The sequence below is a fragment of the Colius striatus genome, chromosome 22 (genome assembly GCF_028858725.1).
Source record: "Colius striatus isolate bColStr4 chromosome 22, bColStr4.1.hap1, whole genome shotgun sequence".
NCBI classification, from domain to species: domain Eukaryota; kingdom Metazoa; phylum Chordata; class Aves; order Coliiformes; family Coliidae; genus Colius; species Colius striatus.
In genome coordinates, this window is record NC_084780.1 from 3,795,397 (window position 1) to 3,812,458 (window position 17,062).

General features: G+C 52.9%; 1 protein-coding gene across 3 annotated transcripts in view; it reads left to right on the forward strand.

The window, feature by feature from the left end:
- Positions 1-17,062, forward strand: part of FOXP4 (forkhead box P4) — a 66,413-nt gene that overhangs the window by 18,033 nt on the left and 31,318 nt on the right. For all 3 annotated transcript variants that reach the window (XM_062013327.1, XM_062013330.1, XM_062013328.1), the window contains exons 2-3: positions 4,511-4,724; positions 13,244-13,333. In XM_062013327.1, coding sequence (XP_061869311.1) covers positions 4,527-4,724; positions 13,244-13,333 — 288 coding nt within the window. In that variant the 5' untranslated portion in view covers positions 4,511-4,526. The remainder of the gene's footprint in view (positions 1-4,510; positions 4,725-13,243; positions 13,334-17,062) is intronic.

The following is a 17,062-nucleotide window of genomic DNA, read 5'->3' on the forward strand; positions in this document are numbered from 1 at the left end:
ATCACATTGAGTGGATGCTCCAAAGCTTATCAAGGTGCTCTTGGGGAGAAATAGTTCTGGAAATGTTTTGTCCTCTCGTTGTGCTCTTAAAGACTCCACATCCTTTGGTGCAAATGTTTGCTTTGAGGCCGGCGGCTCACCTGCTGTCACGTTTGGCTTCCTCGCTTGCTGTGGCCATGCCAGGGCTCTGTGGCTGTGTCAGGGCTTTGTGGCCATGCCAGGCTCCGTGGCCATGCCAGGCTCAGCAGCGTGGCACACACGTGGTGCTCCCATGGGATCCCAACACACATGTGGGGCACACATCTCCCGCAGCAGGAGCCGTGTCCAACAACCCGGCCGGCTGATCTGCACCCTGCCTTGCAGGGAAGCTCTGGGCATCCATCAGTCTGTTAATTGTGCTAATTAGGAGAGTGTGGAGGTGTTAATTGGAAAATGCTGGTCTCATGCCTGTTTTGGGGGGGGGATGTCAATAAAAATGAATTGATGGCTTGGCATGGCGTGTGCACTTTACAGGTTAGCAGCGAGTCAGGAGATGTCAAGGAAATGTTACTGCTCAGATGAAGCAATTGTTAATTAAAAAGCAACGGTAATTAATATCCTCGCTGCCATATGGTAGTGCTAAAGGCAGGAGGATCCTTTACTCCATTTGTAAGTCTCTGTTTCCTTTTCTTTGTCCTGAGAAAGGTACATGTTTAAGTAAAAAGGAAGGAGGAGGGGGGGAAGAGGCAAAGTGCTTATTCAGTGAAGTGATTTTGAGTCTGAAACGGTAATTAGCGATCCATTTGTGCAGCTTCTGTTGCTCATTGCCATTAGAGGGGTCTCCTCCCCTCCCCTTTTAAGCAAAACCATCCTTCTCTCTACTTTATCAGGGTGTCTACTTTATCATCTGGGATGACTGGACAGGGTCCCTGCCTTTATGCCTGGGGGAAGGTCTGACCCTGATTAGACTCACTGGACACCAGCGGATGGAGCATCCCTGAAATATTGAGTGTGTTTGAGCTTAAAAGAGATGAAAAGTGTGAGCTGGGATGCTGCAGAGCCCTTCCATCTGTGCAGGGGGCTGCACGTGTGCTTCAGCACTCACAGCCGGGCCTGCAGCTGCATTTTGCACTTCCCAATGCAGCTTCACTCATCCCGGATCAGTCCTGGCTGGAAAAGCCCTCGATCCTAATTTAAATCAACTTTATAACATTACAGACACTGGCTTCATTTTTTTTTTTTCCCTCCCCCTCTCTTCCTTTTCTTTCTTCAAGGTTTTGTAAAACTTTTATATGACTGGAAATATTTTGGTGCTGATGATGACTTTCTTTTATGACTTCCCTCGCAGCGTTGGGAACCCAGACACACCAGCATCCCAGTAGGGTTTGCAAGTGGGAAGTCGGATTTTACTAGACTTGGAGAGGGAACCCGACTGGCCTGACGTCCTGGGCTGTGGGATCAGCGACCCCAGTGCCAGGTCATCTGCTCCAGCATCCTACCTCTGGCAAGGGCTGGAGACAGCAGAGCAAGCCCACAGCTACGGCTTCTCCTCCTTAATTCCCAATAGTTAAGCCTCAATTTATACCCCGAAGCCAGGAAAGTTTTATATCCTTTCCAAAACCTTTCTTTTTTTCCCCTCTCTTTCTTTCTTTTTTTTTTAATACTTCCTGTTGTAACTCTGGATATTCTTGTTCTCCTTATAAAAGTCAGATCCCTTGCTGAGTCCTGCCGAGTTCCCAGCCGTGGTGATGCCGTGTGACTGCCGGACATGGGCACGGCCCCGCGCTCCAAACACGGCATGGGAGGTGGATTCCAGAGCGAAACTGAGAGAAAGGACAGCAATAATTGAATCTGGGAAGGATCCTGGGGCTGTTCAGCCTAGAGACAGCTGAAGGGGCATCTCATTCAATAATTTAGTCAGGGCAGGATCCTGGGGCTGTTGAGCCTAGAGAGGGCTGAAGGGGGATCTCATTAACACCTACAAGTATTTAAAAGATGTTAAGAGGAGGGGGGAGGCAGTTTTGTCTCTTGTCTTAAGTGACAGGACAAGGGGTAACGGGCACAAGCTGGAATACAAGAAGTCCTGCTGGAATACAAGAAGTTGCGCTGGCACAGGAGGAGAAAGTCCTTTGGTGCTGAGGTGAGGGAGCCCTGGCCCAGGCTGCCCAGGGAGGGTGTGGAGGCTCCTTCTCAGGAGGTTTCCAACCCCACCTGGACACATTCCTGTGCCTCCTGAGCCAGGGGAACCTGCTTTAGCAGGAGCTGGGGCTGGATGAGCTCTGCAGGGCCCTTCCCACCCCCAGCACTCTGTGATACTTCTGCATCTCATGTTTAATTCAGTTAGAGAGGAGCAAACATAGTTTTTTTGAGGGCAAAAGGTGTTTTCTTGCCTCTGACTTTTTTTTTTTTACTCCTAGTCCAACATCCCATCCATTCCCTATCCTTTCCTGGGAAGCAACTCTGACTGCACCACTCTCAGCTCTGTGCCTTAAACAAAACCAGAGCCCAGTAATCCCCTCAACCTTGAACTCCCCGCCAGGCACCGGTGTGTCACCCCGCGCGGGTTTGGCAGCACCAGGCCGGTGGGAAGGAGCCGGCAGCTCCACTTGGGAATTAATGTCAGTCATATACCCTGCGGAAATGACTTTTGAAATGCATATAATCTCAAACATGCAAATGAGAAGCTTGCTTCACCCTGTTTAATATGAATGATCAGCTTCTGAATAGCTATTATTACACGCCACATTTCAGCAATTATGTTGTTCGCGGTTTGTCTTTCTGTCTTTTGGGGCGGTGGGGGGGGTTGGGGGGGAAGTGAGGGAGGAAAAAAAGAGATGAAAAAGGGAGAAACAGTGTTTCTTCTCCCCATCCCTCTCTCTTTATTCCTCTCCTGTTTCAAACTCACTGTCCGGCTGCGAGCGGTGGTGGGTGAAGGCTGTGATCGCACTCCAGCACCCACCCACCGGTGGGGAAGGAGCTGAGTGGAGTGAGATAAAACTGTGTCTTCTGCTTTTCCAGAGAGCTGAGTGTGTGTTGGGAAGGATGGAGAGACCCTCAGCCCTGGGGGGAGCTTCCCATGCCTCTGATTGCTCTGTGTGTGTGTATGTGTCAGGGGTGGATATGGCCCTGGGGCCTCGGCCGTCGCTGCCTGGAGCAGCAGGGTTGGATGCTGGATGCAGTGGTTGGGTTCTCTCTTCTGCCAGCCCAGATCCAGGAGTTTCCCCTGGAAAAGTGGAACCTTTGGTTTGCAGCTTTTCCCTCTAAACAAAAACAGCTGAGCAAAGGCTCTTCATCTCCTCACTTTGAAGCTGAGTCCTGTATCTTCTCAGGAGTCCCTCCCTAAGTCCATCTGCCTTAATTCCACTAGCATTTCAGACCAGAGGGATAAGGTGATGCCCTTAGCACCCAGCTCTCATGCAGCCAGCCCTATGGTGGTGTGCAGGCAGCTAGTGCAGCTTGCAGCTCTCCCAGGGCCTGCTGTTTTCCCCCAGCTTGGCACAGTAGCTCGGGAGCATGTATTGGTTGATGGGAGCTCAGGCTGGCTGCCTGAGGCTGCTGACATCCCACAGCCCTGCTCCTGGGATTGCACAGTGCCCATGGGCACCCTTGCCAACACCAGCCCTGCAGCCAAGACCTGGGGAGGAACTGTGAACCGCTGGCAGTTCTGCCCTCATGCCTCAGGTGTAACAGGGAGAGTTTACAGGGATCAAACCCATCCCTGGAGGCAAAGCATTGTGTTGTGGCCTTGGGAGAGGGAAGCCTTTAATTGCATGGGATAAAGTGCAAGAGCTGCCAGGAGCTCATGCAGAGGTGGGTGTTGTAGCCCTTGTGCTCTACATTGAGGGGTGAACCATCCGTTCTCGGTCCTTGGTGGACATCCAAGGGGTACAACAGGAGGAGGGAGAGGGGTCGTGGAGACATCTGGGTGAAAGGGAGGGGTTTCCATCTGGTGTTTTGTAGGGCCACACTCTCATTCTGAGAGCTCTGTGATACCTTTGGGCTTCCTTCACCTGGTGGCAAACTTTCTGCTGGGGGGGAGTTGGTTTGTTGGGAGCTGAAGGGCTTTGTGGAAACGTGTCAGCTTTGTTGAGATTTCACAGTGAAGGTGCAGCACAGGCTCCCCGTGCTTGGTGTGCAGCCTCACTGAAACCACCTTTGCTGTCTCCAGCACCTCAAAGTGAAATATTTTGGGATTCTGTGAAAAATGGCCAGATTCCTGGGGTTTTTGTGTCTTGCAACAAAGTGGGAGAAAGCTGAAGACGTTGTGTTATGCTAAGGGACGGTTGCACTTAGTTTACCTCGATGCTGTGCTGGGGCCATCAGTGTGTTTGTGGCAGCTCACACTGCTGGATGTTTAATTTTTAGAGTAAGCTGAATGCAGCTAAAACTATCTGGGGCTTGACATCCCACCCCTACATCTCCCTGCCACACCTCTGGAGAATCAGAGACAGGGCAGGGTAAGGATGGGGCGCAGAGCAGGTGGAGATGGAGGTGCCAGCCAGGGATTTTCAGACTCTCTTCTCCTCCTCAGGTCCTGCTAGCAAGTCATGATGGTTGAATCTGCCTCGGAGACGATACGGTCCACTCCCTCGAGCCAAAACGGGGTCAGCAGCCTCAGCAACCAGCCCGATGGCAGCGGGGGCGGCGCAGGTGGCGGAGGGGGCGGCGGGCGCGAAGGAGCCACGAGCGGGGAGACCAACGGCGAGATGAGCCCCGTGGAGCTCCTGCACTTCCAGCAGCAGCAGGTAGGAGGGATGCCCTGCTTCTTTCTCTTACCTGCCTTACACAAGGCAATGTGCCACTGGGTGCTTCAAGGATGTGGTTTGGGGGTAACAGCTGATGTTCCCTTTGTCTCTGGGGCTGGCTGGGATATGGGTTGCACCAGACTTGGTCGTCGCTGTTGAAGGTGGGGTGCTGGTGCTGTCTGAAAAGCAGATGCCTGACTTTTGGGGTACACATTCCTCAGGAGATGAAGCCCATCTGTCCCTACATCTCTATCTCAGAGTTGTCTGTGTTTTGGGAGGAGGTCCTGCCTGCACTGGTGGAGTCTGCCTGCTCTGCTCTGTCCCCCATCAGTGCAGGATAAAGGAGAAGGGTTGTGAGAGCAAAAACCTGTTCACTGTAGAACAAGGAGCAGGTTTTCTCTGAGTCTGCATTTGGTTATCCAAGTGGGTGACCAGAGGTGCTCCCTTATTCCCTGAGGCTCCTGGTGCCTTCAGCTGAAGAATTAACCTCACACACACTGCTGAAAAAACGTGTGACCCCAACACAGGCGTGCAGCACACGTGTGTGTGTGTGTGTCTGTGTGTGCAACTCGGGGAGCCCGTGGCACACATCTCCCCTTGCACCCTGCACACCCAGGCAGCTGTGTGGAGAGGGGGGATGCCTGTGTGTGCCTTCTGGTTACCTTTCAAAACAAACTTTGGCAAAAACATCAATTTCCCTGCTCGGTTACTAAATAAGGCAATGATCCCTGCCTCGTATGGAGATCGCCTCTCCGAGCCATAAATTCCAGCGTGAAAGCTGTAAAAAATTGCTGTGTCTGATACTTTAGTAGTGAGTGCTGTAAATCCATTACCTGAATAACAGCCGTTTCTCACGCAGTTAAGCCCCTGTTCCCCTGATCTGCGGGGTAATCATGCGTGTAATGCTGCTGCTGCGAGTCACCCCTGCCAAGGAGCCGCCGCTCCCTCCCCTTCCCCGCACCCGGGGCAAGCCCAGAGTTTCACTGCACAGCAGCCAGAGCCGTGGGAGATGTTTGATCCCACACAGCCAAAACACTGCTGATGGGAAGGTTGGGAAACAGGGTTGTATCCTCTGGAAAATTAAGGCAAAAAGAAGGGTTTTTTCTGCGATGCTCAGCCCTGCAGATGCTGCTCTTGGCTCACCCGGGAAATCCTGCCCTGGCCAAAGCACAGCCCAATGTTTCATTTCACCCTTTTGCATTTCTTCTTCTGGCTTCCTGGTGTAATTACCCTGGGAAACTCAGCAGCACGTGGAATTATTAAGGCAGAGGGTTTGGTAAACTTCCAAAAACAAATGACATCTGCAATGACAGCACCTTGGGGAGGAAGAAAAGAAACCGTCCCGAGGACTATCAATCTTCATGCTTCAGGGAACAGGCTGAGCACCAGCTGGGGTCAGGAATAAATGTCCCCATATATAGAGTTTTGCACAATTAGGTGCCTCATGAAGGCTTTACACCATCCTGGGGAGCATCCAGCATTTGCCCCTGGTCACAGGCAGGCTCTTGGATCACTGGGCTATTCTCATCTGACAGCTCCTCTGTCCCAGCTCCTCTGAAATCTTGGCACTCGATCCTCATTCTTACTTAACACTTCTTGGAGATTTCTTAGGAAGCCTGGAAAGGTGGAAACTCACTCTCAGCCATCCAACCTGTGCTTGAAGGGCAACCACCAGTGGCTTGAAACTCCATGTCTGTAGTGGTTTGCTGGAGCAGTGCAGCTCCCTAGGGGCACATGCTCTGCCCTCAGTGGTGGATTTGCACCTTTTGGTGAAATGAGCTGGTTTTGATCTTCTTTGGTGCCTGCAGTCCCTGATTGCAGGGGCTTCTCAGGTTAAAACTCCTCTCGAGGGTACTGCCCGGAGGTGAGGGCCATTGGTGGGAGCTCCAGGGGAGGTGTGTGTATAGTAGGATACTTGAAGTCCCTCCAAGGCAGTTTTGTGGGCTCTGGAGAGGTGGGTGTCCAGCTGTCCCAGCCTGGCTTTGCTAGGACAGAGGCTGCCAGCCCTGAGCACAGCTCTGTCACCATCCTCAGCTGTACCTGGTCCATCTACCCACCCCATCCCTGCAACTTCACTCACCTCAAGGTCCAGAGGGAGGGTGTGAGCCCATTTGGGATGAGGTGGAGAAAGGGCATCCCCCCTCCCTATCAGACCTTGGAGCATCCCCCCTCCCCTCTCCTCCCAGCCCAGGGGATGGTGTTCAGGTTAAATCCCTGGATTTCAATGGCAGGGATTTGGCTGAAAAGCTTGAATAGCTGCGGCCGCATTGTGAGGGGGGTTGGCGAGGGGAGAGGTCGCCCGGGGGCATGGGAGGGCCGCCCACCACCCCGGGGCTCCCACCGCCGTTGCTGTGGGAACGTGGCGAGACCTCCAGCGAGCCGACATCCTCTGACCAGGCTCCAAAGGGCCCCGCTGCCTCTGTGCATTAATGAGTTTTTAACGTGGGGGTTGGCCCCTCACCCCCTGCCATGCCAGGCCCCCACGTCCCCCCCTTCCCCTGTAATCCCCACCGGGCAGGAAACGGGGGGCAGCAGAGGTGTCACGTCCCTGCAGTGGGGGAAGGATGGGGCACCTCTGGCTTGGGGATGGGTGTGCAGGGCTGTAGCTCATGAGTGAGGGTGACAGGGAAGACCTGTGGGTGGGCATTGGCTGTCGAATGGATGCAGCTCTCCCATGGTTTGGATCTCTTCAGGGTTACCTTGAGCTCTTGCACATGATCCAAGAAGCCAAGCTGTGGGGTGCAGAGAGGATGGGTCTTGGGGGTCTTTGCAGCTTTGGGGGTGGTAGGGTGAAAGCATGGGAGTAGGGGTGTGCTGGGGGAATCACGGGGAGGGTCCCTGAGAGCTCCCTGCACGGGAGCTCTTTCCAACTTGCAAGTCCCATGGAAGAGGAGCCATCTGGAAAATCCTCTACCCTTGTTCAGTTGGGTTTTTATTGTGAAGGAAAAAAGGCAGTTTATTGCAGACACGTGTCAAAGAAATGTCATGAAACAAAACAAATAGTGTTTGCTTTTAAAAAGAGGACTCAAATCAGACTTTTTTGGGTAGTTACAGAAGGGTGTGGATGAGGGAGGAGAGGCACTTCTCTGCTGTAGGAAAGATACCAGTTCCTTCAAACATGTGATCACATCTCAAATATATTGTGTAATCTGCTATTATTAGGGTATTTAAGATAAAAACGAGACCAGAGCACTTAAGTGAAACTCATCTCTCTATTAGCTTCCCTGATTTATATTTCACATTTTACTGACTACAAATGCAAGAAAAAGATGGGGAGGGGTGTTTTTTTTTCCTCCCTTCCCTTTTCTTTTTGTCCTGGGGTGGGGTTGTTGGGAGCTTATTCCTTGTGTCCTTCATTAGTGGAAATGGGTTTAACCCCTCGCCTATGGACTTGCAGAGTCAAGAGCAGAGGAATAAAGTCCAGCAGCAGTCACGTGTGCAGCACAAGAGCCAGCAGCTGGGGCTGAGACACAGGCACAGAGCTGCTTGGAAAAAGGACTCTTTTTTTTTATCCCCTTGTGAAGAATTGTGTCATTTTTTTTTTTTGGTCAGTTCTCATCTCTTTGAGCCATTTGGTTCTGGTTAAGCAAAAGCAGGGCTGGGTTTGGGTGGAAGTGCTTCTCAATATGGCATCATTTACTGTTAATATCCAGCTAAAAATATCCCTCTGTGTGTGTGTGTTGTTTTAATGGCTCTAATTCTGGAATGGGACTATGTCATTTTTATGAGGTTAGTGTAAAAAATCTCTTTAAACACTTTTTTTCATCCCTTCCCAACCTCTTTCTACCCTCCAAAAGGGACGGAGGCAAAAGGGAAAAAGACACAGCCTCTCGTTACAACTCTTCTTTCTGCCCCTTTCCTTGCAAAATTCTTGGTTTAATGTCATTTTTAAGGTGGCTTTTCACTCATTGGAGGTTAAAAGCCCAGGCAGGGCTTTGCTTCCATCTAGGTGGGAAATCCCTTGGCTATTTTTGGGCAGTGGTTCCCACGGCAGACTGGGTAAACCCTCTCCTTGGAGCGTCTGGGCATGGCCAGGTGGAATTAAACAATACACCCTTATAAAATGGAATACCTGGGAGAACAGGGGAGTTTAAAAATATCCTGAGATTTTTCTCCTCTGTGCTGTTCGATTTTTTTGGGAGGCTGGGGCTTGTGCTTTTCGAAAGACCCACGGGCATCTCCCACCTTCATCCTCACCAAGTGTTTTTGAACCTCTTCACCTATTTCTTCCCAATTTGACCAGGCAGTAGGAGACCTTGTCGAGGCTCAGCTCAGGCATGGGAGGCTCAACTCAGGCAGGGGTTAATGTAGGGGCTGAAGAGTGAGTCAGCCACTCTAAAAGGGATGGGAGCTGCAGTCACCTCTCTTCCTGCTCCTCCATCACTGGGGCCAGGTGGGACCTGATGTTCCCCATGGGAGAAAGGGAAGTTTGTGGTGCTTGCCATGGGGAAAGCAGGCAAAAAACTGTCCCTCCTGCTGTGCTGGGACACCTCCGTTGTGTACAGAGCGAGAGGTGTCCCACTGGTTGGTGCATGAGCTTTTAGGGGAGGAATTACAGATAATCCCCAGGTAGGGTGAGTGGAAGCTGAGACCATGGGCTGCTGTCCTGCAGGAGGGTGAGATGCTTTTGCCTGGACACTTTTGCCTGGAGCGAAGCAGCCTTGGTTTATCCAGTGAACTGCAGGGATTTGGTGTCTCTGGGGAAGGGTGATCATTCTAGAGAGCCTCATTCCATGGTAGGGAAACCTCTGCTGCCATGGGAGCAGCTTGGAGCCAGTCCTGCAGGGTCTGTGCTGGTGCTGTCTGGACACTGCACCTGGATTAATCCCAAGCATGGTCTATTTATTGAGCCCCTCCTCATCCCAGCACACACTTCCCAGCATCTCTCATCTTTCCCTGCAAAAACCTGGTGTGTTATTTGCCCCTGTTGCAGCCCAGGGTAGGTGTGGGCTACCCCTAACAAACTCCACATCACCATCCTTGTTCCCAGCCCCAGAAACATGCTGCTGCTGCTGCTTTTCAAGGAGGGCAAAGCCAAACAGCATCAGCTCTTGACAGAAGTGTCTTGAGACATTACAAACTTTTTTTTTTATGGGATAATTTGCTGATCAAAGGGAGCTATCCAGGAGCACGATGACTCTGACACAACCCATTCGTTCCTAATTACAGGGAACGTGCTAATGACTCCTGAGTAACACCATGCAGCAGGATACAATTTATTAACACAAAAATCATTTTTTCTCCAGTTGACAGAGCCAGGAGGTGAAAGTCCATCCACTCCTATGGGAGAGACTTCCTTCCTTCTGCTTTCACATCCCCTCATCCCTAAGGAGAGGTCCTGGGGACACTTCCCCTGTGGAAAGGCTTTAACCCTCCCAGCACTTGGGCTGATCCTCCAGCCCTGTGGAGTGAGGGTAAAGAATGTTGATGACATGGGGTTCTGCATCCCAAAATTCCATTCCTGTGGCTCTGCCTGCCTTTTGCAGCTGTGCAACAGGTTTGTAGAGCCAGGTGCTGCCAGGCAGAGCATCCATCCCTCGTTGGCAGGCTGAGATGAACTTGGGTTTAAAGTGGAAATTGCTGCTGGGTGGTGGAGAGGGAGGGAGGGGGCAGCTCCAGGGTGCTGGCAGAAAGGCCTCTGTGCAATTGTAAGGCCATGTCATTTTTTTTTCCCCCTGTAAATCTTGCAATTTCGTGCTTCAGAGCACAACAAAGTGAGAGAGCCAGCAGGGAGTGAATTAAATTCCCCCCTGAGAGGCAGCGAGGGGTGGGCGGGCAGTGGGGCTGAGCCAGCCGGGCGCTGGGGACTCACGGGCACCCGCGGGCCAGCCAGCCTTTGGGTTTAGAAAGAGAGATTCTGGGACAAGTCCAGCCAAGTGCTTGGCCTGTCTGCTGGCATTATGCTTCATCTGCATTGCTGTGTTTTCCATACCTGCTGCATTGGTTTTTGTTGGGCTGGAGCAGGGTCCTGCCTCGTTGGATCACTTGAGATAGTCCTTACAAACAATTTCACGTGTTGCAGATGGAGAAACCAAATCCATGCAAACTTCTGTCAAATGGACACGTGGAAAAACACACTGAGGGATGAGCCAGTGTCCTAAACACACAGAGGGATGAGCCAGTGTCCTAAACACACACAGGGATGAGCCAGTGTCCTCATGTGGATGCCGGGGACGTGCCGGCGCTGCTGCTGCTGAGCAGCCTTCGATTGAATTCCTCCACCCTTGGCTTTTAACTGGAATTACTGTTTTCCTTTCAAAAAGTAATTAAAATATCAGACCTTGAGCTGTCATAACTGTCACATGGTTTTTGTGTTCCCATTACTGATGCACATCTATTAACTGCCAATAACAGGGAGGTAATGTGCCTGGGGAGAAACGCGCCTTGCACCCAGCCTGTGCCAGCCCCGGGGCTTGGACCACAGGGTCATGCCCCTGGTGATTCCCAGCAGCAAATTGTCACGTTATGTCCTCAAAGGTTTTAGTTTTGAACTGCCTGGATAAAAAGGAATTTACAAGTTAAGGGGTGATGCAGTTTTTGAGAGTCCCCAGAAGCTGGACAAGGAAGAAGCAGAGGGCACGGGGTAGCTCTGGGTGCTGGGCAAGCCAGGCTCAGTCCCCTCCTGGGTGTGTTATGGGTGCAGCCCTGGCAGTTCATCCTAGGAGGGTCCCAGAGGCTTTTAAAACTCCTGTGCTTTTGACTTTCCTCGGGGCATGCATGTGGTGAAAAACTCTTCAGGGCAGAGGGTGTTGCACACGGTGCACGGCTGTTGAGTTTGGGTCCTTTGGTAGGAAATGGTATTTTGGTGAATGAAATAGGCAAGGCTGTGTCTGCTCAACCCTCTGCACACTCCTTTGGCTTCAGCAGCAGCTTTAAACATGCCTCTCTTTTTGTAAATGCATTTCTAATGCCTGGCCACGTGCAAGGAGCAGATCGGGAGGGTTTTATTCAGAGGAGAAACAGTGGCTCTAAATCTATCCCATAACAGTCTTCCCAAGCAAGCCCTGCAGAGAGGAGCATGAAATGGAGCCTTTTGATGAAAACAAGGGCAATGAGGCTTCATGGGTGCTCCCTTGAGCAAGTGTTGAAGGGGACTGTGGGTGCTCCTCGGGTCTCAGAGGTTAAATAAGTAGCGAGTGGGCTGGCGCGGTGTGTTAAGGCACATCCGTGCCCTGGGCGATGCTGCTGGGCTTTGGCAGGTCAGGGCTGGAGAAGGCGGCACACGGGCTGGGACCTTTCTTCTTTATAGCTGGAAACGGGGAGAATTAACAAGTGGCCCTTTCTCAGGGCATCCGGCCGCCTCCTGGTGATTTACGGCCGCGGTGATGACAAGCGGGAAAAGCCAGTGGCACCGCCGAGCCGGGCTCTGACCCTGCACCAGGCCCTAATGCAAACCTGGCCTGCAGGCAGGGCCACAATGGCTTGGTTGTTCAGGAAAGTACCTAAAAAGGAAGGAAAAAAACTTCTTTAAAAGCAAAAGTAAGGAGAGTAGGAGGAAGCAGGGCTGGGAGCAGCACCGCGGGGTTGTTTTTGTTAGGGCTTGTGTTCCTTGTCCCGCCTCTCAGCTCCTGAATGAAGCTCCTTTTCTTGGCTTCCACACATGCCAGTGCTTGCCCTCAGCTGTGCCCGCCTCTGACTGTCACTTGCTCCTCTCTCCTCCTTGTCTCTTTGCTGGATTTGCCTTAATTTCAGCTGTTTTCTCCAGCTGCCAGCGCTGCTCGCTCACGGGGCCTTTTGCCTGCACGTGCTCCCACCAGCACTACTTACTGATTTATGTTGGTTTCTCCCTCTTTCTGCCTGTTGTGTGACTTCAGCAAGACACTTTCCTCCCTGCAAGTGACTCTTTTTTAGGTAAAGACATGTTAAAAATAAGCAGGGATTTTTTTGGGGGTTGCTTGTGTGAGTTGCTGAACTCATCCTGCATCACCATCAACTCTGTGCGGACAGGTTCATGGATTAATTGATTCAGGGTGTAATCCTGGACGTGGCCTGACCCGAATCTGGGCAGTGTCTGGGACATTTTGGTTCTCCAGCACGACAATCAGATGTCAAATTAAATACACAGGCTAGCTTTAGACACCAGGGACGGCAGCAGCAGCAGCAGCAGTGTAGTGGTGGCTCCATGCAAGGGTGGGATAAATCATCTGGGAGCCAACACTTTGGTCAGGTGCGGCCTGTGCCAGGGCTGGGGATGGCCTGTGTGAAAATCCAGGAACAAAGATCTTGGACCTGGTGAGCAGCTGAAGATGGGGCAAGGTTTTTGGAAGAGGTTTTTGGATTGCCCCCAGATCTTTGTGGCCCTCCTAGGGGGGTGTGGGTAGGGAGAGTGGTGGTCTGTAGTGGGATGTACTGGTGTGGCAGGAGGGAGGGTTTGAGAGCGCTGCCCTCCTCATGTATAGCTCACACCCCATGATTCAAACCACATCCAGGCACTACTCTGGGGGGCTGGAGTGGGAGAATGCCTGAAGGAGGAGGAGGACATCCTTCCTCCTTCCCACCCTGCTGTGTCTCTTTTGCAGGCTCTCCAGGTGGCACGTCAGTTCCTGCTGCAGCAGGCCACGGGGCTGAGCTCCCCCAGCAGCAATGAGGGCAAGCAGCCAGCGGTGCAGGTGAGCCCCAAGGATGTGTGTGTGTGTGTGTTTGTGTCCCCATCACCCCATTTTCAGGAAGGGCTCAGCTGCAAACTGATGCCATGGGAAAGTGCATGTGCAAACACCCATCTCCTCCATCTTTGGGTTGCCTGAAGCACACCAAGAGCTCACAAAGAGTTACATCCCACGTAAACCTCCTGATATTTCTTGGGAGTTTGTTTTTCTCAAGGAGGCAGGGATTGTGCTCCCCATTGTGTGCTGACAGGGTGGGAGAGGTTGGAAGGGCTGGCTCCAGGTGGGGTAAGGACCAGGAGAGGAGGTCACTGCTTTGTCCTGAGATAGCATTTTGGGTAGGGGATGTGGAGTTTCCCAGGCTTGAGGCACCCCAGGATTGATGCTGGATGGTGTGGACAGGTTGTGGGGCTGGATAAGGGACAGTCCCTTGAGGCTGGAGCCAGGGCAGGTCCTTCAGCCACTGGGATGGAACAAAGGCCTGTCTGAGGTGGGAGGTTTTGTGGCACTGTCAGGAAAATGGGGTTCTGGGTAGATGCAGCACTCTTGGGTGACATCCTGCTCCCGTGGGTAGGGGGACTTTCCCTTCTCTGCCAAAGGAAAGGAGCAGAAAATAGGAAGGAAAGGGACAGAAGAGGAGTGTGAACCTGGAGAGAAGGGGAGGCAGAAAGAAGCAAAGCCCGAGCGATGGAAAGTGACAATTTAAATAGCTGTGCGGAGGGGCTCTCCCTTCAGGCTAATTAAATTTATCAGAGAACAGCAGGTTACTTTATTAGAGCCACGTGGGTTTAATTAACAAAGGAAAGTAATTAGCACAAGCGCTCTCGGAGCTGGAGGTCCTGTCTGCACCAGGCTGAGCCAGGGTGGGCCAGGAGACTCCTGGCTCAGTGAGCCATGGCACAGCCGGACGTCAGCCCCCAGCACGTGCCGTCCTCGTGGTGGGCTCGGGGGGGTTGGGGAACCCAGAGCCCCCCTCCCCACTGCCTCACCAGGGTGGGAAGCAGCAACTGGATAGGAGCAGCAGGAATTAGTCAGGGCTTGTGAGGCACAAACAGGCGGCTTTTTCCAGTGGTGCTCGCAGGAAGGAAATGCAGTCACTGCGTGGAAAATGTCTGCGAAGGACAAAGGCTCTGAGGGTGAAGTCAGATTCCGGTAACCGGCACCTCACTCCTCTCTGTGGGTGTGTGTCCCTGCTCGTGCTGCTTCTCTCCTCCTGCCAGTGATGCTTCTCCTCTGCTTTCCCCTCACTGCTCCCTCCCCCAGCGCTGCGATGCCCACGCTCTTCCCCTTGCCCACTGCTCACTCCACAGCCCATTCCCCCTTCTTCTCTGCTGTTTCTCTCGCCTTCCCTCTCTACCCATCTGGCTGGTGGCTTTGCCAGAGCGAACTGGATCTGCTTTCCTCTCCCCTCCTCCCTTTTGGAGTTGCAGCAGGACTTGTGAAAGTTGCAGACGTGAGTCAGAAATAGCTCATAACTCAGCAGTGACCGGCCTCTTCCTCCCCCCTCCCCGACCCCGCCGGCAGCTGGAGCGCGATCTGACCGAGGGGAGATAGAGGATTAAGCAGACTCCTTTGAAAGGAAGTTTATCTAACAGCAGAGTGGTGTGGATGAGACTGGCCAGGACGGCTGCAGGAGAAGGAGGAGGAGGAGAAAGGCTGGATCCCAGTGCAGCAGCCCCTGGGCTGAGGAGGGAGGGCAGCAGGACACGGGGGTTCATTGCAGTGTTTGGGAGCCCAGGTGCCCTCTGTGCCAACTCAGACCCCCACAGGGACTGTGGACTATGTGCAGCTCCTGTGAGTGGGGGCTGAATTTCCACATCACTTGGGTGTTTGGGGAGTGAGTAGGGGAGAAGCTGTTCAGTGACCTCCCCTTGTCTCTGCTCCCCAGTGAAGCGAGCAGGAGAGTCCCGGCGTTGGCAGAGAGAGCAGCAGCTCCAGCACCCAGGAGTGATGGCTGGCACCAGCCAGCAGCTCTCTGCCACCTTGCTGGTGGGGATGGGGCATTTATGTGGTGCCAAGACAGTCAGAATATTGACAGTTGGTGACAGTGTGCCGTTGAAAACAAACAAGGAGCTGCTGGGCTCCGTGAGGATCTTGGGGTTGGCATTTTTTGCAGTATGAACCCTCTGTGTGTACCCCCAGATGCCTGGAGGTTTGTGTGGAGACCTGATACTTGAATCTGCAAAAAAAAAAAGCCCAGAAAAATCCACCCTGAAACATTTTCTCAGTGTTTTTTATTTCTTTGCAACTTGAAAACTACGAGAAGCTTGGTGGGTGCTGGCAAAATGTTGCTCCTGAGGATTTTGGCTGCAAGTGGCCTGTGGGGCTGTCCTCTCCTGCATGGGGCTGCTCAAGAGAAGTGGATCCCTCCCAGGATCCTGCCAGAGTGGGAAGATGCTTCTGGATGAGGGTAGAGCCCGTGGTTGGAGGTGCTGGAGCATCTTTGAACAGGCAGCACCCTGTGGTTTTGGTGCTGGGGCAGTTTTGGTTTGGAGGCACTGCTGAATCACAGGGTGCCCTGGTTGGGATCCCTTCCCCAGTTCAACCCCTAGACTGTGTCAGGAGCAAGTTGCTGAGGTTAAAAAGCCTCTGAAAGGGGAGAGGGGCTGAAGGGCAGCGAGGGAAGGGGAGAGGAGTTTGGAGCAAACTGCGGGAAATTGCTTTTCTGTGGTGTGCTGCAGCGGGGAGGGCAGCCGAGCGGAAAAGTGTATTTTGTTGATTTGAAACTTGAGCGAAATGGGTAATGAAGACAGATCAATACCAGCCCTTCTGCCTTCCCTCTCCAGGAAAAAACACAGCAGCCTGTCCGTCTCGGCTCGTGCAGCACTAGATTATTCCATTTGAACTTGCAGCACCGCCGACCGTCCCACTGCTCCCTCTCCCTCCCCCCCAGAGCCCCCAGCTCTTGCCAGCCCTCAGCCTCTGGCCCTGCTGCCATCCTGCTCCACTGGGACAGCAGCAATCAGGGAGCAAAGGAGTCGCTTCAGTCCCTGCATTGTATGTACTGGTGTGCCCACGGAGGGGATGTGACCCTGTGGGGATGCTGGCTGGGTGATGCTCAGAGGCAGCAGCTCAGAGCCGTGCTGAGGAAGGGGCTGCCAGGCAGCAAATGCTTCAACACACCATTGCCTCTGCCACCAGCATCCCCCAGCCAGCTCCCTTCTAACTTTTAGCAACTTCCAGCCCAACTCTGTGTGGCTGGTGCCTCCCTGACAGGACACACTGAGCTATCGAGGACACAGGGGATCGACTCCTCCTTTTCGTTGTGTGCAGCTGAACGTCAGAGCCTGTCTGTCCTCAACACAGATACACCAGTGCCCACGCTGCTGCCCTCCTCCTGCCACTCTCACCCAGGGCAGTTAATCCTTCAGTGCTGAGGCTGTGCCAAGTATTCATAAAATAACCCCACAGCCTCAAAACCCAGCCTGGTACCTGGAGCTGGAGCTCCCCTGCAGACCTGGGTTTGGTTTCTCTTCTGACCCTGGGCAGGTTTTGATCTGTTGTTTCTGTCTCACCTTGATAAGGTCCAGACACAGCATGGTGTGGGCAGAGGAGGGGCAGAGCAGTGCTGGGATGGCCCCGTGCGACCCGTCAGGGTGTATAAACCATCGCTGGGTTGTGCTGAGGCGAGTGGCATCACTGCCTGGCCCCGGGCGCTGGATGCTCTTGCAGATGGTCTGAGACAGATGAATCTCAGAGCTCACCCAGGGATGCTGAGCGCAGGAGGGGATGTGT